We start from the raw sequence: 22,685 nt of genomic DNA, 5'->3' as shown, positions 1-22,685 counted from the left end.
TATATATATATATATATATATATATATATATATATATATATATATATATATATATATATATATATATATATATATATATAAATATATGTATACATATATACTTTTATATATATATATATATATAATAGAGTTTATATAGCTAACTAGTATATATTAATACACACACACACACACACACACACACATATATATATGTATATATATATATATATATATATATGTGTGTGTGTGTATATATATATATATATATATATATATATATATATATATATATATATATATATATATATATATATATATATATATATATATATAGATAGAGAGAGAGAGAGAGATTGAGAGAGAGAGAGAGAGAGAGAGAGAGAGAGAGAGAGAGAGAGATAGTATAGTTACTATACTATACTATAGTATAGATATAAACTCTATAACCTTAGACATTATTAGCAAAAGAGAATGGTTTTGAAGTATTAGTATCAAAACAATAGTAATAGTAGATCAAAACAATAGTTATAGTATTGCACGAACTTCTACTAATACTATTATTCTACTAATACTATTGTTTTGATCTCCTTTTTATATATAATATAAAGGCTTGTCAAAAATAAACAGTTATAAAGTAGTTTTATTCAACGCTCACTAAATATTTATATATTATATATTTTAATATATATAATACTAGATATATTTTTAAAAAATTTTAAAATAGAATACTTACACAATTTTGTAGATATAATTATAAGTTAAATTATTTAAAACGCGTATTATAGGGGGTTAATTTATTTCAGTAGGGGTTAGAAACACTTAAGCCCCCGGTTAATCCATTTCGCTATATTTTAAAATAATTTAACTCCCGGGGTTAATTTATTTCGAAATAGATTAACCGGGGAGTTAAAATGTTTTAACCGGGAGTTAACTTTTTGGGGAGTTAATCTATTTTGCGTCACCGGCACTTTGATATAATTTCATATCTTTTATTAAGTAAGTTTTTTCCTTTATATGATAATATATGAAACTTCTCTCGGAGACAAAGATTACAAAGTTTTGATGCTTGGTTGTAGGGCTTGCATTGTGCTATTATTTTCCATGTAACAACAGGTTTTATATTTTTCGATTTTAGCTTCCATATTTCTTTGGAAAGTTCGGTGTCATTTTTATATTTGGGTGCATTGAAAGAAATAAGATGATTGGCATACCTTAATTTAAAAGTGGTTTCACTTATACCGAAATAAACTTTGTTTTTGAATTGAGGATCTGCAGAACTTACAGTGGCTTGGTATACGATATTGCTAGAAAGACATTGGTTATTTAACGGACAAATTTTTTTATCTACGCAGTTACATTTTTTTGATGATGTTTCATTTTTATCGCTTTGTAAAATTTTGTTGTTATGTGCATTTATTAGAGACTTGACATTAGGCATGCAACTATAGCTAACCTTAATATAGTTTCGATTAAAAATTTTATGAAGTCTGTGTCCTACTGGAAAGTGTTGGTCAATTAAAGCTAAGAAGCGATTTCCAATTTTAGTTTCAACATTTTTGCTAAACGGGGGGTTGTACCATATAATTACGTTTGCGATGTCTTTTTTGGTTATTGTTTATTTGCGGTTGGTAGGTGAGTTTTGAATTGTATCCTGATTTACGTAAAGCCTCTTCATACGGAAGAATGGAATTATTGAACACAGTTTCATTTACTGCCATAGTCGATAATCTTAACTCGATATTGCGAGGGATTTCTTTTATTATATTAGGTGGATGGTTGGAATCAGAATGAACATAAATAAGTTGGTTATTAGGTTTACAATATGGTTGATAAGTACTGTCAATCAGGTTCAATGTTACATCGAGGTAATTGACAATTTTAATATTACATTGGATGGAGATAAGTATGTTGTTACTTTTAAAAATATGCGTAAAATGCTTTTTGATTTTTTCCATTTGTTGGCCGCTTCTGTTTTCAAAAATAGCAAGTCCGTCGTCACGATATAAGCTAAAATTATTCAGTAGGGGTTGTTGGCCGCTTCTGTTTTCAAAAATAGCAAGTCCGTCGTCACGATATAAGCTAAAATTATTTTTATCGTAATGTTGAGAGAGCTGAAACAACATAAAAACACCGACTAATTCGCAAACTTCAGCTCCATCAAATGCTCCCATTGTAACATCAAATAATCCGCCTCTTTTCTTTATCCAAGCTTCATCGTTTTTAAAAATTAAAGATTTTCTTGCATGATATATTAATTTTTTATCGTCATCATTTATAACAACATGTTGTTCGGCGAAACTGATTGCATTGGTAAGAGTGTTTTCACTAATAGATGGGTAAAAATCATTTATATCAAAAATTAGAAATTTGCAAAGGTGTTTATTTTTGATTTTTTTAAACCAATCTATAACAAATTAGATGCTTTTTCCATCAAAAGTTGTTTTTATTCATTTTAAATAAATAAATATATATATTTATATATATAGACTGACCTGTCTAGATTTTATGTAACCCGATATTTGTTGACCATGATGTTGTTGCTTTTTGCAGTATCGGGACAAACTTTTTTCAGGGATATTATAGTCTTTGGCTGTTTTTCGTATAAATTTTCCTTCTAATAAAACAGCATCAACAGCATTTTTTATGACGTTTTGAGGAGTTATAGCCCTCTCTGTTTTTTGTTTATAGCTTCGCATGTGATCTATGTGATCTCATTATCCAATCGATTTTAATATCATATTTCAAAAAATTAAAAATGGAAAACTCTCGAAATTTACGTCCGATCGCGATCGGATCAAGTTAAAATATAAAGCCAACTTGCCCCGCCAATATTTTGCCAACTTACCCCGACAGCTATTTGGTTACAAACTCCCCTACCGATCCCTGAAAAAGGTAAATAATAAAAAATGGATGGTTGGACATATTTCACTGAACCTTGCAAAATATAACTTTAATTCACTTTACGTGCACTTGATGTAATTGCTTTTAAAAATCGAAAAAATAAAGAAGTTGCAAAAGTTACAAAAATGTGGAAAAAACACATAAATCACAATATCTTTTATGCGCAAATCCTTACAATACTACATTGAAAGACAAAATGATCAACTAGGAAGGTTTCCTGAAATTATTGGCACTTTTTGATGAAATGCTTTGCAGAAAAAAGCAATTCATCAACTTACCCCTGCCAACTAGCCCCAGTCTCCCCTATACTTTTGTTATGTAGTTTCAATAAATATATACCATTTCGAATAATAACAATATAAAAATATTACACATAACGTTTAAAATTTTCAGAATATCAAAGAATTAAGTAAAAGAATGGGTTTGTAAAATGAGAAAACTTTTATTATTGGTTCAGTTTATAGTTTCTATTATTTGTTGAAGTTTAAGCTTTTATTTATTTTAATCATCACACAAAAAAAGACGCATTATATGCGTCATTTTTGTGATGTACACCCACTCATCTTTAAAAAAAGCTTCCTAAGACTAGGTTTATTAATAGACACACCCACTCATTTCAAATTACACCAACACATTTCAAAAAAGAGTTTTTTTAAGATTCGGTGTATTAAAAATATAGCATTTTGAGTAATAAGATTTATTTTTATGCAATAACAACAATAAAAAAAATAGTTAATATTCTTTAATAGTAAAGCCATAATTTAGATAATTTATAATTAAAAAAAGTTTTCTCTGCAAAATTTTAGCGCCGAAAAACATTGAACTTAATGCTCAACTTCTAACTTAAAGCGTGTACACGAAATAAATGTGAAAGAATAAGCGCGTCATTTTTTTTCAGTGGTTGAATTACAATCTTTTTAATTGTTTTATATTTTGTTTACAACGTGTTGTGGTTTCAAAAAAATATGTTAGATTTTGGATTTAACTTGAAATTAGTTTTAAAAATGGCAAAAGAAGAAGACGTAAGAGAAAAAGTTATGCACAAATATTTACAAAATCCTAATAGTAGCTACAATTCGTTAGCAAAATCGTTGCAAATACATCCATACACCGTTAGTCGTGTTTTTCAACGTTTTTCTCAAATAAAATCGATCAAACGCGAATCTGGTGGTGGAATGAAGTAAGGTTTTAAAGATATTCCCAGTAAACACAGATTGGTTCAGAATTGGTCAATATTTAGTCGAAGTTGGTCGAAAAATTGATAAAACGTTTAGCGACCTTATATTGACTAAAAATCGACGCTTAATTTGAAATGTATAATTCAAACTTTTTGTATATACGTCGATCTAACGTTTAAAATATTGACTTACATTAGTCAATATTGTAAACCTTTAATCGACCTTAATTAAACGTAAACATTCATAGATTTAAAATCTACACTTTAAATCTTTTAATTTAACCGTTTATTAAACGTCAATCAAACGTTTACAATATTGACTAATATAAGTTGTTATTCTAAACGTTTGATCGACGTTTAATAAACATTTATTATATTATAATATAGTAATATAGCCATTGGTCAGAAGACTCACATAACAGCTTAAGTCACGTGGTTTAAATAGGCATAATTAAAACGAAATAAAAAAAATTACTTTTTATTGGCTAAATAACTAATTTAGATGCGTTTTCAAGATTCACTTCCTTACAACAACTGAAAGCAAAACGACTGATTAATAAATAATAAACGAGTGTCGGTAGCGCCATTTTAATTCATGGAAGTTAAAAACCTCTATACACAACAATCTACCTTCCTAAATGCCAACAAATTAATGGACTCAGTTGTTTTAGAAATTATTGATTGCAACATTGTCATAGTTAAAAATAGGAGTTGCTGGTCTGTCGTTATGAAAGTCCTGCTGCAAGAACTTTTTTTGTAAGTTTTATAAGCAGTTTAAATTCATTTCGTTAGCGCTAGTATGATTGTGTAACAGTAGGTATTCATCTTTGCATTAATCAAGAGGTTTAATAAGTAAATTTTTTAATTTTTTATTTTAGATGCATTTTAGCTTAATTTAGTTACATTTGCTAAAGAAAATCGGTAGAACGGAGCTGGTAAAATCCACTGCATATAATATAGCGCGACGTTACAAATTTTTTAATGTCAAAAATAAACATGGACGGTTCAGGAAATTTTCGAAACTTCCATTCAGAAAATCCTCTATATGTAAAGTTGTTCAGTGTAGTTTCAATTTTGATTTATAAATGTACATTTAAAATGCTAACTATTTTACCCTAGTTTTTTGCGGTTACAAATCAGGTTACGAAATCAGATGATCAGGATACGATTGCAGAAGATGATGTAGCACAAACAGGTGCATGATAAACAAGGGTAGACGGTATTCTAGGAAGATTTTTGGTAATGCATAAACCAGTGATCCAAAATATTTGTTTATGAGTTTATTAATTTTATAAGTAATCTTTGACTTAATCTTAATGTAAACTTATATTTTTTGCTAATGAGATTAAATTTAAAAAATATTTGATCGAAATTTATTAATATAATATTTCCACTACCAAAAGCATGATCATTTAATTTTTTTAAATTATCTAAACATAAACAAATATAGTGCACAAACATTTTTGCTCTAAATCCCCACTATATGAAAATGTTTTATATATGTTTATAACTTTATAAATAGTTTTATAAAATAAAAGTATAGCATACGTAGTATAGTATAAAAGTTTATAAACATATTATAATAGTTATAAAAAATATAAAAAATAAAACCAGGTGTTTTATAACTATATCTTATTTATAAATTTCATTACTTTTATAACTATATGCAATTTATAAATTTCACGACCTAATAAAAGTTAACTTATAAAAGTTAAAAAGTTATAACGTAATTTTAACTTATATTAGTTTTAAAACTTAAATAAATTAAATTTACGTTAACAAAATTAAAGAAACTAATAGACAAGTTTAATGTACGTTTACTTAGACTAAATCTAAACGCTTTATATACGTTAATTAGACTAGATTTAAACGCAAATTAAATAAAATCTATACGCTTTATATACGTATAATAATCCTATAATAGACATCTAAAATACGTTTGAATATAGACGTTTTATGGACGTTTGTTCTAAACGTTAATCTGGATTTCTTTCTAAACGGATAATTGACCAAATCTGAACGTTTTGTTGAAACGTTGTTTTGACGTTTAGTAGACGTTTGTGTGTTTACTGGGATAAAACTAGTTAGAAAACTGGTTAACAATTTTAAGAATAACCCAAGCCTTTCAATAAGGGAACGCGCAAAAATATATGGATTTTATCATAGTTTTCTTGCAAAAGTTAGAAACAAACATGGTTTTCATTCTTTCAAAGCACAAAAAGTGCCCAACCGTTCTGAAACTCAACAAAAAAGTGCAAGAACCCGCGGCAGAAAGTTGTATGGCAATTTTATTTCTAAAAATTTCTGTTTTATTGAAGACGATGAAACTTATATCAAGTACGATCATCAACAAATTCCTGATGCTGTTTATTGCATTGCCAAATATAAAGGAAAAGCAGATAAGAAATTTAATGCAACAAAACATGACAAGTTCGCTAAAAAAGCTTTGATTTGGCAAGCTATTTGCAGTTGTGGCAAAAAATCAGCACCTTATATTTCTCAGTCCACACTTTCTGGTCAAATATATGTTAAAGAATGTTTACAAAAACGCCTTTTACTTCTCATTAAATCACACAATAACAGACCTGTGTTCTGGCCTGATTTAGCTTCAATTCATTATTGTAAACTAGCTATGGAATGGTATAAAAAGAAGAATGTGAAATTTGTGCCTAAAACAGAAAATCCTCCATTCGGTATATTGTAAACTATTTAACTAAATACCGAGTACCAGATTGTAACAAAAAAAAAACTTAAAAAAGATAACATATAGCTAATTTTTGTAATTTTTTGTTTTAACAAATAATTACCATATTTGATACCGTAAAGTGGGGTTATTTTGAACATTTTTCAATTTTAAAATGCGGTAGTTTTATAAGGGGTAGCCGTATTAATGGGAAACATCCATAATATGGCTCCATTTGACTTATAAACGAACAGGTTTAAACGAACTAAAAGATTAAAGAGAAAATAAAACAAGAAAATGAATAAAAAAGTAAAACGAACAAATAGATTTAATAAAACAAAACAAAAACAATCAATTAAAAGCGAAGTATCAAGTTAAAAGAAAAGAACTAATTAGAACAAAAATTCTGTACAAATTTTTAACGCTTTTCTATTTCCGCAAAGAATAACAAATATAATTTATTTTATTTTGTAGAAGTTTTTGTGCTTGCCTTTTTTTTATGTAGTTTTCGTTTTCGTATTGTAGTTTTGTGCTCGCCTTTTCGTTTGCGTAATATTTGTTATTATTTGTGCTATTGTTGCTAATTATTTTTATTGTTGTTCGCTGTTGTTATTAATTGAGTGTTTTTATATTTTTTTGTCTTTTTATTTAATTTATTATAGCTTAATCTTTTTTTTTTAAATTAATTTAATTTACGCTTGCTTTTATTTATTAATATTGCTGTTGAATTTTTTGTTTGTTTGTTTATTTTATTTAGGTGTCATTCTAATACTGGTTTTTAACTATATGAGTGACACCTAACCTAATTTTGTAAAATTATAAAAAAAATTGTAATTTTCAATTTTGGGTTTAATAAATGGATAAAAAACATATAATATTTTGAAAGTTTCATTAATCTATTTCAAATTGTTTTTGAGAAAAGCAATAAAATAGAAGGTAATTTTGATATTGTTTTTACGACTGATATGGTTATGTGAGAACTCAAATAGTCCCCTATTAAAACTTAGCAGCCTGGTTGTTTTTAGGCATGTAGTGGAAACGTTCTCTCAAACCAATCATTGAATGTGACTGTGTTAATCCATTCACTTTTGGTTCTCGAATAACGAGTTTCTCTTGCACAATAGGACACCTCTCAGCAAGGTTTATCATTCAGGCCGTTGAAACTGTTCTGAAGTGTTGCGATGCAATAGAAGAATTCCTCGTCAACATCGAGTAAAAAAATCTTCCTTTCCAGGAAGATTTTCTATAAACTTTTAAAATTGCATTCTTTGTTGATCCAAATAATGCTTGATCAGTGCCGTCTTAACGCATAGGCTAGGTAGGCTGCAGCCTAGGGCCCCCGATTTTTAGGGGCCCCCAAAATGTGTCTGGATTTTTTTTCAAATTTATATAAATAAAAAATTATATTTCTAAATTTTCTGAAGAAATCATAGTTTGGGGGCCCCTCGGGAATAATTTTTTTCTTGATAAGATTTTTTTTAATTATTTTTAGAAAAGTATCAGTTTTTCAGTTTGGGGGCCCCTAGGGAATTTTTTTTTTCTTGATAAACAAAAATGCATGCATGCGTCCGAAAATAAACATAAATTTTCTGATAAGAAGTGTTAAATACAAGCACTTAAAATATCCCATTAGATTGAATTTGAAATTGCTGTGATCAACTTAAAACATCTGTTTTGAAAAAAAGTCATTTAACATGTCTAATCGGACTTATCAAAGTGGTGCTGCAAAGAGGAAAAAAGCAGCTAAAGCAAAAGAAGACATTTCAAAATATCTTCCTTTGACATCATTTCTTTTGGTACAAAAGTCAAAGCCTGTTGTGTCCGAAGATGTATTTCTTTGTCCAACTTCAAATTTCGTAAGCATTGATAGAGCTTCAAAAATTCGGAAAGGTTGAGTTGCGGACATAAAAGGTACTTATCAAAATCTTGCTTTAGACGTGAACTACACAATGGCGAATTTGTCAATCGTGAATGGCTATTATACTTACTTTCAACAGGTTCTGTTTTTTGCTTTGCTTGTACCCTATTCTCCAGCAAACACTCTAATTTTTCCACAACTGGATTTGATGACTGGAAAAATGCCTTAAAATGTATATCTGGACACGAGAATGGTTCTGAACATCACAAAAATATGCTTACTTACTCCAGTCGGCAGAGAGAAAGTGGCCAGCTTGACTCTGTATTATTAAAACAGTTACATAACGAACAATTGTACTGGCAAAATGTGCTGAAAAGAATTGTTGCAGTTGTAAAGTTCTTGTCATCAAGAGGATTGCCATTTCGTGGAAACAATGAAACCATTGGTTCAGAGCAAAATGGTAATTATTTAGGAACTCTTGAGTTACTTAGCCAGTTTGACCCATTCCTACATGAACACATGAAAAAACATGGAAATTCTGGAAAAGGTAATACTTCATACCTCTCCGCCAATATCTGTGAGGAGTTTATATGCCTAATGGGAAATAAAGTTTTGAGCGAAATAATTTCTGAATTAAAAAAAGCAAAATACTACTCAATCAGCGTTGACTCAACTCCAGACTTGTCACATGTAGATCAATTAACTTTTACAGTTCGATATGTTAAAGACTTGGCACCAGTTGAGCGTTTTTTGCAATTTGTTCCCATTCACGGGCATGGAGCTGAACATTTAGAAACAGTGGTTTTGAATTTTTTACAAGAAAATGAAATTTCAATATCTGACTGTCGTGGGCAGTCATACGATAATGCATCAAATATGGCAGGACAGTACTCAGGCCTACAAAAGAGGATTAAAGACAAAAGTGAATCAGCATTGTTTATTCCTTGTGCTGGACATTCTTTAAATCTGGTTGGCAACAGTGCAGCTGGATGTTGTTTAGAAGCAATTATTTTTTTTGACTTTGTTCAATGCCTCTACAACTTTTTTTCTGCATCAACTCATCGTTGGCAAGTGCTTCTGTCTTTTGTTGGCAAAGGCAAAAAAATTGTCAAACAGCTTTCTGGAACTCGATGGTCAGCACGTGCAGATGCTGCGACTTGTCTGCATGACAGTTATGATGAGATTAAAAAAGCACTTGAATTTTTGATCAAGGACATAAGTCAGTCAAAAGAAACTCAAAATGATGCTCAAAATCTCATCACGAAAATGAACATTTTTGAGATTGTTTTTCTGACAATTTTCTGGAATGATATTCTTTGTCATTTTAATGAAACATCGAAGATTTTACAGAAAGAAAATTTAAACCTGGATGTTGCAGTTCGGATTCTAAAGTCATTGTTGCATTTCATTAAAGATTTCAGGAGTCAATTTGAGAATTACCAGGAAAAAGCCAAAATCTTGCTTCCAAACACTGACTACAGAGATTCTTCAAAAAGAACAAAAAAAAGAAGCCGACGTGTGGCCTTCTTTGATGGTGAGGCTGAAGAATTGGAATTTCAGGGAAGTTATAAATTCAAAATTGAAACATACCTTCCTGTTATTGATTCACTAACATGAAATTTAGAAAAAAGAACATCAGCATATGAGAAGATCAATGACAATTTCGGATTTCTAGTAAACATTCAAACAATTGCCAATGTTGAACTAAAAGACCATTGTTCAAACCTAGCACAAATTTATAAGAAGGACATAAATGAAAACGAACTTTTTTTTGAGTGCCAGCAATTTAAATATTACATTTCAAAAGATGAACATTCATTTACAGAATTTTACTCAACATTAAAAAGAGACCACTTGGAATCAACTTTTCCAAATATTGAAATTTCCCTTAGAATTTTACTGTCAATGATGGTCTCAAATTGCACTGGCGAGCGATCATTTTCAAAACTAAAACTTATAAAAAATGAACTCCGCTCAACCATGCTGCAAGAAAGATTGAACTGTTTGTCGTTAATGTCAATTGAATCAGATGTTCTTTTAACCATTGATTTTGATGATATTATTAAAGAATTTTCAAGAAAAAAATCACGTAAACGTCACATGTAAATTTTATCATTGCTTTAATAAATGTTTCCTATTTTAGTATTTGATTTAATTTTTTTACTAAGGAAAAAAGGGGCCCCAAATTAAGTCTAGCCTAGGGCCCCCGATGGCCTTAAGACGGCCCTGTGCTTGATGAACATTTTTGTTTCGTGCATGGATAAGGGAAATCCCCAATTACATTTAACTTTAGCTTCCAACAAAATATTTTCTTTGGTGGCAGAAAGAATAACTTGCCCACCTGGATATTTAGCATGCTTTTCGTTGATTTTATTGAGCAAGGTACTCACATTTTAAAAACACAGCTGCTTGCTTTAAGGATATTTCTTTTTTTTTCAATTTTTTTGATAGTCTTTTGTAGAGTGTCGTCTGAGTAATTTTTATAGTTCCTAGAGCCAGGTTTTTTCTTATACACACAAACCATTATAAGAATACTACCAAAAAAAAAATTATGTTTTTAGTCCCCATACTAAATGTCATTTTCCAAAGAAACCCAGCAAACACTGGACGTATAAAAACCGAACAATGAACGTCTCGGACGCATTCTAAACTGATTCTAGATTAGACGCTAAAAGACGTCCTTTCAGGACGTTTTATAGATGTCGTAAAAAGACTTAGATAAGACTTTCTGTTTAAGTGCAGTTATACTAAATTAGTCTAGAAAAAACGTCTTTTAAACGTTCAAAAGACGTTCTGAACGTCTTTTGAACGTTTAAGATATTTGTTATGCAATGAGTGTATTTTAGCAATCACAGAATTTGTAGTGTTTTGGAGACAAAAATTTAACATTCAGAAAACATAACAGAAAGGGCAACCAGTGTGCCTTATTAATTAAAACAAATAAAACACAAAATTAAAAGTATACACATGATTAAAACATATTTCAAATTACAGATCTAAAAAATATCATAAAAACTATTGTCGTGGTTTAGTTTTTTAAGGTCACCGAGGCCTTTTCTATCCACGCAATTTTCTTGCTCATTCTCGGCATACTAGGCATGGTCTATGCAAAATACAAAAAATATATACAAATAAGATATATAGAATATAAAATAAAGAATGTATTAAAGATTCAATCAAGTTAGCTTATACAAATGTGAAGTTTAACTGAATTATTATTATTACGTAATAAGTAATTATATTTTAACAACAACAACAAAAAAAGAACTTATTATTATGCATAATATGATAGTTTGATCTTAACCGTAAAACCAATAAATCAATTAATTCTATAGTAAGTATTTTTATTTATTTAAAATTAAGAAAAAACCTTATCTTCTCATTTAAAGATCATAATCAACATTATCATTTAAAAATCAAATATCTGCATCAAATATGAAAAATCAAGGATCTGCAAAATATAGAGCTTTTCCCACATTCTATATACTGGTATATATTATCTATTTAAATGTTAGAATAATTAAAAGCATTTTTGTTCTAAAAAAGGCAAAGAAAATACAGTTTTCTGTTGATGCGCAACTAATAGTAGATCAGTTTTTCATCAATTTTTAAAAATCAATTTACTCGGTCTTAGTAAGTTTTGCAAATGGGCTCCTCATATAGTATCAAAAATCTTTATCAGATTTGTCTACGAAATCCAACATCTTATTCACAATCACACCCAAATTTAAAAAAAATTGATATATATGTGTGTGTGTGTGTGTGTGTGTGTGTGTGTGTGTGTGTATGACAGTAGGTTTTAGGCTACAGAATACATAATAAAGCCACACTATCAATCCTTGGGATTAGGAAAAATGAGGTCGGCAGTAATTTGCCAACCTCAACCTTTTAGAGGTCGGCATCAGGTCGGCAAAAAAAAAATGATACAAAGGTCTTACCATAAGACATAGAAATGCTGTCGATAATTATTTGCCAACCTCAAACATTTAAGGTTGGCAGTAAGGTTAGCATTGTCGAATGTCGACCCTAATTCTGAGGGCTGATATATATATTATATCATAAAAAGTTGTTGTGCAGTTGGTTGCATTAACAAAATGAAAAAATAAAAATAAACTTAAGTCTTCCCTAAAGATGAAGTACTTAAAAGAAAGTGGTTGAAAAAAACAAATACCACCAAAAATAAAAAAGAAACAGTCATTAAATATAACAACAATCAATCAAAAAAATGAAAAATTATACATTTTACATATAGAATTTAACTAGATGCCATTCTTTTAGAATGCTTTTTCTTATTATTAGGCCATACATCTTTTATTGTCATAGAATATAATAACAATAACATTGTCTTGTATAACATTACATAACAATAAAAGTTATATATATAACTTTTATTGTTAACAACACAATATATATAACACAAAAAGTGTTATATATATAACACTATTTGTCTTCGTGTATACAATGTATATTGTCATTGTCAATGTATATTGACACTATAGATTGTATACATAATGTATATTCTATTATGAAAAATCCTTTCGAAAGAAATGAAATGTAAAAAAAATTAATTTTTGCAATAACTGTGGCAACAACAGTAAAATTTGTAAAAAGTATTGATTACTTTTTACAAATTTTACTTAATTAAGTGTTTTTATTCAACAACATTGTTGATTAAAAGTAGTTATTACTTTGTAATATTGTTTATTAAAGCCTTTTACAAATTTTAGGCAAAAAATTTTAATTTTTAGTTCATTTAGACTGTATTTATAGTTTTGACATTAACTATAAATACAGTTTTTGATATAATTATCTAAATCAAAAAATAAATAGTCTAAGTTTTTTTAAATTTATTATTTCATATATACTAAAACTAAATATAAATCAAATTGTTAAAAAAAATATAAGAAATAATCTATTAATGTAGTAATAATTAAATTAACAACTTACAATATAATAACTCTTTATGAAACCATTAGTTATTATTATTTAGATTTTAATGTTATTTCGAGATAAAATAAAAAATGGCGCACGCATTTAACAACTACAAAAAAATATATTTACGAAAAGTTAACTATAAAACTTAATATTTTTGACCGATACTAATAAAACGAGTTTTTAATTTCAGTTTACATGTTCGTTTGGATCTGAGTTTTATTATGAAAAGGCACATTTCTGAATGTAATCTGAATTACATTCGGAAATGTGCCTTTTCATAAACGTCTTTTGAACGTTCCACGCTGACCAAAAAAAAACATCTTGATTCCAAAAAGGTCTAGGACGCTCAGAACGTAAACTGAACGTACATTGTACGTTTTTTGTACATGCAGTGTTTGCTGGGAAGATTAATTTGGTCAAATTAATCTTCCCAGCAAACACTGCATATAAAAAAGTCAGCCAATGTCGTCAATAATACTGCGTTATATCAAAACATTTTCGTCATAGAAACTATTAGAAATACTCTTTAAATACATTTTGTTGATGATACAAAAACTCCTTTTCTTTACAAGTTTTTTCTTTAAACAAATTGCACTCGACCACGAGTAATATTTAATGAATAATAACATCTGTCGATTTGTTAAAGTATCCGCCGTCATTATTCAAAACAAATGCATAGAAAAAACGCACAGTTTTTTATTTGTGACGCATAGAAGAAACTGAAGATCCCAGTTAACAATAGTACATGGATCATATATCAGACCTATGTGGGCTGTTTTATGGGCCCTATGTAGGAAGCCTATCTGAGACCCATAAAAATTTGTCCGCGGTTTATCAATGGGTCCTATATGGGCTAGTCCATATAATTAGCCCATATTGGACCCAACAAACTCCTGTTTTTATTTTGTTTTTCTTAACAGAGTTTTTCATGGTTGGCCCATATTGGACCCAACAAACTCCTATATTATTTTATTTACTTTGACCCATACATAATTTTTTATGGTTAGCCCATATTGGACTCAATAAACTCCTATTTCCTTTTATTAACTTTATTATACTTTTATTTTATGACCTAATGGCGTATTCGATGGTTAGCCCATATTGGACCCAATAAACTCCCTTTTTTTGGGACCTATATTGAACTTTTTTAAATTTATATATATTAGATAAAAACAATAACAATATGCTGAGTATAATATATATTTCCTATTAATGTAAATATTATATTATACAAAAAAAGTTATAAATAAATTAAAGCTTGTTAGACTGTTTTCTTGCTTCGCCACGCTTAGCTCTATTACCATCTCGATCGCGAGCACCAATAAGCCATTTTGCAAGGGACATTTCGAAATCTTTCATTGCAAGGGACATTTCGAAATCTTTCATTGTACATGTCGACGTCAGGTTGTTAAGCTTTAAGGCTTCTATAAAAAATAATACATTTCCAATAGTTAATGAATCTTAAATACACAATATTATTATCGTCTTTGAAAATCTAAACCATAAGGGTTTTTACTAAACATAACACAATTTTTAATACTAACCAAACAAAATTTACTTATGTTCAATTATATTTAATATCTGACAAAATAGCAGAAAAATATTACCAAAATTTATTTAAAACTATGAATACTCACTATAAATCACTTGAAATAGCTTAGTACCCTTTAACACTCTTTTTGACTGCCCTCGCTGACAATTAAATTGCAGAGCTAAGTTATTGTTTAACAACTGCTGCATCATACGGCGAATAGCTTCGTCGACATTTCTCCCTCCGATACCGGCTAGAAAGTTAACCTTCAAAATTTAATCAAACATATTAAGATAATTTAAAAAAGATTATCTTAAACAATATAAAAATTGAAAATTTATTATATAATAGCAAAAATGCATATACAGTATATATGAATGATACATGATATTAACTAAACACCAGAATACTGGTTTTGCAATATTTAAATACGATAGACTAAAAATATTATGCTAAAATTAATAAAGCTTAAATAAAGTTCATCATAAAATAGGAAAGAAATATATATAAATAGTTGCTTCTACTTATCTATATTGCTTTCCTATTTTATATTGAACTGTACATTAAACTAATATGTCCTAAGTCATAAGTATTATCTTACAATTATGTTTGCAATGTTGATATCTTTAAGCCTCATTTCAATTGCATCAAAAGCTTTCATGGTGTCCATTGGAAATATTATCCCGTCTGGTAACCGTGAAGCTTGCACCATTACATTGCCTTGACTAAGCATAGCATTTAGCATGTTGGTGTGGATAGCCTGGGTTTGCTGAATATCCACACACACTTTCAGCAACTGTACCACCAATCCATGCATTGTTTGATCTTGGAAAAGTGTAAATAATTACTCACATTATCACATGTATAGTCATTTAATCTGAAAAAAACCAAATAATCAACAATCAATAATCACTTACTAGATATATTATTGCAAGATAATGCACTCCCAATGTTTTGTACTGTTACAACATCTAAAATAGTGCTAACTGAACTATAACACCATAAATAATAAAAATCAAATTACTAACAACTGATTCAGCTTGAGATCAAGTACATTAAATTAGTTTTTTAAATTATGTAACTCACCAATATTTGAAACTGGTGATGTTGTTGTTACCGTCCTTGACATACAACCTGTTGTCGTGTTTGATAATTGAGTACACTGGGTCGGTGTCATCAATGCTGCTACTTCAAGAGATGAAAATGGTGTTTCATAAGATATTGGCATAATGGGTAAAGTTGTTATCAATGTTGGTGAATTTGATACCGTAACAGAAAATGGCACAGAAAATGAAGGGGGAAGAATTTGAGTTGTGGCACTAAGTTGAGTTTTCCCAGCTAATTTTTTTTTCTCAAGAGGAAAATAATCAATGTCATTTTCAAATACTATTTCAGATTCAAAATCTGATGAAATTTTTTTAGTTGCAATTCTAAACAATAAATGTAATTATCACCAAATATTTTCTAGAATAGTTTGAAAACATTTGAAATTATTCAATTAAAAACTATAAAACTAAACACCAATACACGCAACACTAGTACAATTATTGAGCAGACAGTACTTTTATTATTACCTTTTTCGCCTAATAGGTACATCTTTTTCTTCAGCCTCCTGTTCCGTAAAATTTAAGTCAGAAGTATCTTCTGCATGTTGTAGCTTTTCTCTTGCTCTTGTGTAAGTTGCTAAATAAGTTAAAATAATGATTAAGACGTACAAAATATTTATTGGCCTGGTCATGACATTAACTGATCTAATATTGGGGATTCTAAATAATTCAAAAAATTGCCAACTTTTATAAACAACATTAGCAATAATCACAAAACAATAACAATGTCCCATACCAGCTTTTCCCAAGACACGAATTAGGAACGCATCCCATGGAGCATCAGGTGCCACTCTATTTTTTGCCATCTTTTGCGCTTTTGTTGATAATTTTTTTGTTGGCCACAAACAAAATTCTTCTTGGTCTGAAACAAACCAATTTGTAGAAATAACTTCTACTTGATTTGTCTCACAAAATTCTATTACAGCATAAGCCATAACTAAGTTTTTTGAAGTAAAATATTTGAACTAAATACAAAATTGTTTATAGATAAGTATGTAATAATAAAGTTACTTTTTAAACTTAAAGTATTGTTAAATTTAAACAAATTTAGATTATACATTAAACCATTAGTAAAAAAAATAAAGGTGAAACCACTAAACAATAATTTTGCTGTTTTTAAAAGTGGTTTAAATGTTCATATGATCTACTCAAATTGATGTGGTTGAATAAATATTCAACCATTATGTTTTTATACCAAAATTTGACACAAAAGCTATATAACTAAATTTTGAAACTTCAATATTTTTTTTATCATTTATGTTAATTTGATTTTAAATACACCAAAAATAAGATAATAATTTTTTTCAAATTTACATTTATATACAAAAAAAAAAAAAAAATTAATTGTATAATACATAGACAAAAAAATACAAATCTATTAACAACATATTCAATAAATTTATTGACTGCATTAAGATTCAAAGTTACAATCAAATTTTTGCATTACTTACATCTGATGCAATAATGGTATAGCTAAATAGCTGCTATTATCTAAAGGCATGATGACAAACTTTTTTTCAAGATCTAATATATTGGCATACCTTAAAAGACCGGAAATTTTTTTTACAACAACTATTTCCAATAGAGACGACTCGAGTGGATGATCAAAAAAGGAACTGCATTCCGCAACAGAATTGTAAACAACAAGAATTTCATTATTATTTGATAGAATTATATTTTTGACAAAAGATAATATCCCATGAATTTTAAAACAACTGTCGCGTAAAGAAATAGAAACAAAATACTTTTTTCCATTGTAGTTTTTATATTGTTGATAATATCCTGAAGGCAAATTTGGAGGCATCATACCTGTTGAATGTTTTCTTTGTAAAAGTTTAGCAGCTCCTTGTTCAACAGACATTGACTTTCTATTTTGAAGTGTAGCAAATGCCTTCTCCTCACATCGATTAATAATTTGAGCTATTGGATTATGTGGTTTATGGATGAGTTTTTTAATAATACCCAATTTATTTTCGAAAGGAAAAGCTGAAACATTATCTAGTGCTCCATATATTCTGCAGTCTTGAACTAAGTGAATTAATGTGTGAACATTATACACCAGTTGATTATCACCGTATATTATACGGAAGTTTTGAACAAAATTTATCATCAACTTTTCTGCATAATCACGATAGTGTTCACATGCAGCATATCTTGGACATAACAAAAGAATCATTGCTATGGAAAGTGTCAAAAAGTTTTGATACATGAGTTGTGGCAAAACATTGTGAAGTACAACTGTTCCAGAATATAACAAAAACTGTCGAAGCTCGGTAGCTTTCCACTTTCGAAATTCAAATAAAGATCTCGGTCGCCTACAAAATTCACTAGGCATTGCTTCTCTTAATGAACACAAATTTGCTGATATTATGCTAATAGTGTTAGATGATTGCCTACATTGAAATTCACCCTTAATCCATAAACATATCATTCTGCGAACCACACCAAGGCAAACTAGGTGCATATAATCTAAAGGGAAATGAGAAACCGTGCCAATATTAAGTTCAGTAAGCGGAGATACCATATTGGGAGTATGATGTTCTTCATCCTTTTGCGCAAGAAAATCTTCATCAGTTCTTAAAGGTGCATCTAATTTTGGGAAAGTCATTTTATTTGAACAATAAACACCTTCTTGTGTGTATCGCTCACAGGCATTATAACCGCAATGCTCTTTAATGCATTTTATAAAGGCTCTTGCGGGTGCATCACAAATAACAGCATTTATAGTTACTTTATAGTGTTTATCTATGAAATGCATACCTTCAACACCCAGTTGTTTCATTTCTGTAACAAAATCGTTTAAATAATCAAACAGTGAAGATGGTTTCATTATACCTGAATAGAGTCCAATAATAAAAATATCATTTAAAGATACTTCAATTATAGAACCTAAAATAGGCCATAGCTGCACATTTGAGCTACGAAAAACTGGTAGACCATCAATATTGATATTTAATCTTAGATTTAGACAATCAGCAGGCAACTTCTTTGTTTGTAGAAGCTTTCTAATGGCATTTTCAACTCCAACATGATAATACACACCGCCTGCAACTACTTTTTGTACAACACTAGATGGTGTTTTTAATAAAGTTCTAGCATCTTTCGGAACATGAATGCCCACATTTTGAAATATTTTTTACAAAGCATTAACAGCCCTATGTGAAACATTGAATTCTGTTATCCATTGTCGAAGTTCTTCTTGTATATTGTAGTCATCAGTGCTCAATGAACTTGAAATTGACTCATTATCAAAATCATTGCTAAATTCTGATAATTCATTGTAGACAAAATCATTATTTAAAGTTGAACAAGTTCCATATGATGGAATTTCTGTACATGCATTTTGTGGCATGTTACAGGATACATGTTAATCATGTGTAGATATAATTTCAATCCCATTGTTTAATATCACTTCTTCATTCATTAAATTATCTTGACTTAAATTAGTTGGCATTGTGCTTACAATTTTTTGTACCTTACGACGCTGAGTTCTGGAACATCTTTCCATGTTATAAAAATAATTTTTTTCTAAAAAAGAGTACTTATGTTTCTTAAAAGCACAAAATTGTATTGCATTAATATATTAATGCAATAGAACATTATAAATAATGCCATTCACGAAAGTTATTAACATTAAACAATGACACATCACAAAGTAAATTTATCATTATGATAACTTTACTTTTATAAATTTATTTATAAAAGATATCTTAATAAAGCAATTTCTTAAATGATCGTTATTAATACTAAAACTGCATTGAGGCATTATACCTTAAAGAAATTGTTATGTTTTAAATAAAATACAACAAAATAAAAATAACCTAACATCATCAATAACATCATTTTATGATTCATAAACTCTAAATTCACGAGGCGATTAGCCATTTTTAATTTTTCAATTTGACCTTTTTCATATCTGCCTCTATGTCAATTATTTTTAAATTTTAAACATAGATAAGCCCACGTTAAAACTAGACGGGTCCAGTAGAGTTTTATTATTTTGCTTTTTAACATATTTTTTGTTGTGTTTGCCCACATTGGTTCCATAAATAAACAAACTATCAAACACACTTATGACCTATATGAGTCAGCCCATAATAGGCCCTATGTGGACTTGCCCACTTCTAAATTTATATATAGGAAGCCCATATCAAAACCAGACGGGTCCCGTAAAGTTGTGCTCACTATTTATTAATTGTGTTTGTCCATATTGGTCCCGCAAATAAACCAAACATCAGACGCACTTAGGACCCATATGAGGTTGCCAACAATCGGCTCTAAGTGGGCTTGCTTACGGGGATGGTACGTTCAAAGTAACCGCACGTGTTAAAAGTCACCCCACTTCACTGTACTTAAACTTTATCCTTGTTAAGTTATGGTAAAACATTTTCATTGTTTGATGTAGCCAATGACTGCACTTTTCCTCATAAATTATGCACACTTCCAAAAATAACCATTCACTATGCACACTGCTAGAAACAAATAAAATAAATTTTTAGCAAATTTTGTTAGGATGGTGTTTTGCGTTTGCTGACCACCACTTGCAAGATCGAGAAGCCTTTTACTGAGAAAGATTACTCTTTCACTGAATTAAACTTTCATTAAGGAAGAACATGATGTATGTCACACATCACAATCTTTCTTAAAGCATTTAAATTTTTATTTTGTTTTGCTTTTTGTACTTCAACTAATCCCAGGAAAATAGTTTTGAAACGGGCATCAATAAAAAAGGCGTATAATTGTCATTATCTTTACAGGTTGTAAAGAAATAATTTTTAATTATTTTAAAGTTCTTTGTTTTATATCTATCTATAGAAACTTCTGAAATTACATAAGAAATGCAAGATATACCAGAGCCTACTATTTTTGTTATCTTTTTGAATGGTTTGAGAAGTACGATTTATATTTATTATTAATGGTTTGAGGAGTACATTTATAAATAACAATAGTTAAAACAATATGATATAACAGTCAATAACTTATGTGTAAAGTGTCGCAAACTGCAAATGAAACAAATACGCCATCAGCAAAGTTAAAATATGCACTTCAATGAATTAGTTCGCAACCTTCAAAATAACTAATTGTTGCTGAATATTCTGTCACTATTTGTGGTATCTCTTATTTCTACCGCATACACTTTTAGATTTAGTTAAATTTTTATTTATTTATATACTTAATAATATAATATTGAAATTTCATAGATCCTAGTTAGAGCTTCCACTACCAATATTATACCAATTTAAAAATATTGTTCGTCAGTTTGGTCAATATACCAAATTGGATTGATTAAGACAGTTAAAACTGTTCAAAAAAAGTTCACAAAAAAAGTAAAAACCTTAAAATTTTGTTTCATAATGACCGTCTACAACTGCTCGGTTTTGACCTAAAGATAGATGTCTTAAACATGGCTTGGTAAGGTATTATAAAGTTCTTTGCAATCTTTTTTGTACTAAAACTTCAATGTTCTTTGTGAATAAAAACATTAACTACATTCGTGGTTATATTTACGAAACACGCAAACATAGTTCTCTCTTAGATTCTCAAAAATATAGCTTTTCTAACTGAGTTTCTGACATCTGGAATAATTTAATCTTGAATGTAAAAAATATATCTTTTTAAAAATAAAACTTTTTTTAATTTAAAATGATGCTTTACATACTGTCCAAGTAGTTACTGATTATTTTTCAGGTGGTATTTTTTTAATTTTTTTAAGAGCATGCTGTTAGTGCCCATTTTGTATGAACCTACATGTCCTTTAGAACAGTTTTAGACTGGGGCCAGGATGCTTGAAGGCCCACCGGCTGATGCAATTTTAATAGCTATATATTATTTTGTGACTTTTGCCATTAAAACTTATTCATATTAAAATTTAATGACTTCATTGATAAATTTATTTCAATAATTAAACAAATGTATTTGATTAATTTGAGTTTCCCTTTTATTTTTTTCATCTGGAGTCATCTTAATTTTATTTATAAAATTTATAAAAAAACAAACTTGTACAAATCATCATCATCATCATCATCATCATCATCATCATCATCATCATCATCATCATCATCATCATCATCATCATCATCATCATCATCATCATCATCATCATCATCATCATCATCATCATCATCATCATCATCATCATCATCATCATCATCATCATAATCATCATCATCATCATCATCATCATCATCATCATCATCATCATCATCATCATTATCATCATCTTCAACTTTTTTTATCTTCATTTTCGATAATAAAATCTAAAGTGAACTCATTTTCGCTGTCCTGGAGTGTTGTTTCAGCACCGTTCTTCTTCAGACAACATCAAATTATCATATGAAGATTAAAAATGATCAAGTTTTCCTTATAAAATAAACAAATCAATTTTTGCCATTTAAGAAACGAATTTTAGACTTGATGAGTTAAAACTCTGTTTAAGCTTTTAAACCTCTCAAAATATTTCAATGTTTGAAAAATATATTTATTTTTTCTATATCTATATTTTAATCTCATTT

The 22,685-nt window shown here is 28.9% G+C and overlaps 2 protein-coding genes and 1 long non-coding RNA gene across 4 annotated transcripts; 1 reads left to right on the top strand and 2 right to left on the bottom strand.

The window, feature by feature from the left end:
- Nucleotides 1-3,830: 3,830 nt before the first annotated feature.
- Nucleotides 3,831-5,432, top strand: LOC136082145 (uncharacterized). The gene is made up of 2 exons (XR_010639430.1): nucleotides 3,831-4,816; nucleotides 4,939-5,432. It is a non-coding gene; the product is annotated as an uncharacterized LOC136082145 (long non-coding RNA).
- A 9,286-nt stretch (nucleotides 5,433-14,718) lies between these two features.
- LOC136082377 (uncharacterized) lies at nucleotides 14,719-19,004 on the bottom strand. 2 transcript variants are annotated; one of them, XR_010639647.1, is made up of 7 exons: nucleotides 16,910-19,004; nucleotides 16,642-16,750; nucleotides 16,154-16,497; nucleotides 15,985-16,038; nucleotides 15,669-15,892; nucleotides 15,174-15,320; nucleotides 14,719-14,960 (listed from the first exon to the last, which is right to left on the bottom strand). XR_010639647.1 is itself a non-coding variant. In XM_065801513.1 (7 exons), exons 1-7 carry the CDS (start codon nucleotides 17,106-17,108, stop codon nucleotides 14,788-14,790), a joined length of 1,263 nt encoding a protein of 420 aa, XP_065657585.1. In that variant the 5' UTR covers nucleotides 17,109-19,004; the 3' UTR covers nucleotides 14,719-14,787. The 2 variants fall into 2 exon arrangements, 1 of the variants encoding a protein (XP_065657585.1); XM_065801513.1 differs by having other exon boundaries at nucleotides 15,174-15,333.
- Nucleotides 17,621-19,525, bottom strand: LOC136082196 (uncharacterized). Its single transcript, XM_065800712.1, has 2 exons — nucleotides 19,314-19,525; nucleotides 17,621-19,241 (listed from the first exon to the last, which is right to left on the bottom strand). The coding sequence occupies exons 1-2, from the start codon at nucleotides 19,523-19,525 to the stop codon at nucleotides 17,621-17,623; spliced, it is 1,833 nt and encodes a 610-aa protein (XP_065656784.1).
- Nucleotides 19,526-22,685: the final 3,160 nt, after the last annotated feature.

This window comes from Hydra vulgaris, chromosome 07 (genome assembly GCF_038396675.1).
Source record: "Hydra vulgaris chromosome 07, alternate assembly HydraT2T_AEP".
NCBI classification, from domain to species: domain Eukaryota; kingdom Metazoa; phylum Cnidaria; class Hydrozoa; order Anthoathecata; family Hydridae; genus Hydra; species Hydra vulgaris.
Note: the sequence above shows the minus strand (reverse complement) of the source record. Positions and strands in the feature narration are given on the sequence as shown.

Coding starts and splice junctions, on each gene's coding strand:
- LOC136082377 (XM_065801513.1), bottom strand. CDS start 17,108: ATGGCTTATGCTGTAATAGAATTTTGTGAGACAAATCAAGTAGAAGTT. Junction 15,334..15,668: donor TCAACATTGCAAACATAATT/GTAAGATAATAC, acceptor TAAATTTTGAAG/GTTAACTTTCTAGCCGGTAT. Junction 14,961..15,173: donor GCTATTTCAAGTGATTTATA/GTGAGTATTCAT, acceptor TATTTTTTATAG/AAGCCTTAAAGCTTAACAAC.
- LOC136082196 (XM_065800712.1), bottom strand. CDS start 19,525: ATGCCACAAAATGCATGTACAGAAATTCCATCATATGGAACTTGTTCA. Junction 19,242..19,313: donor CATAGGGCTGTTAATGCTTT/GTAAAAAATATT, acceptor AACACCATCTAG/TGTTGTACAAAAAGTAGTTG.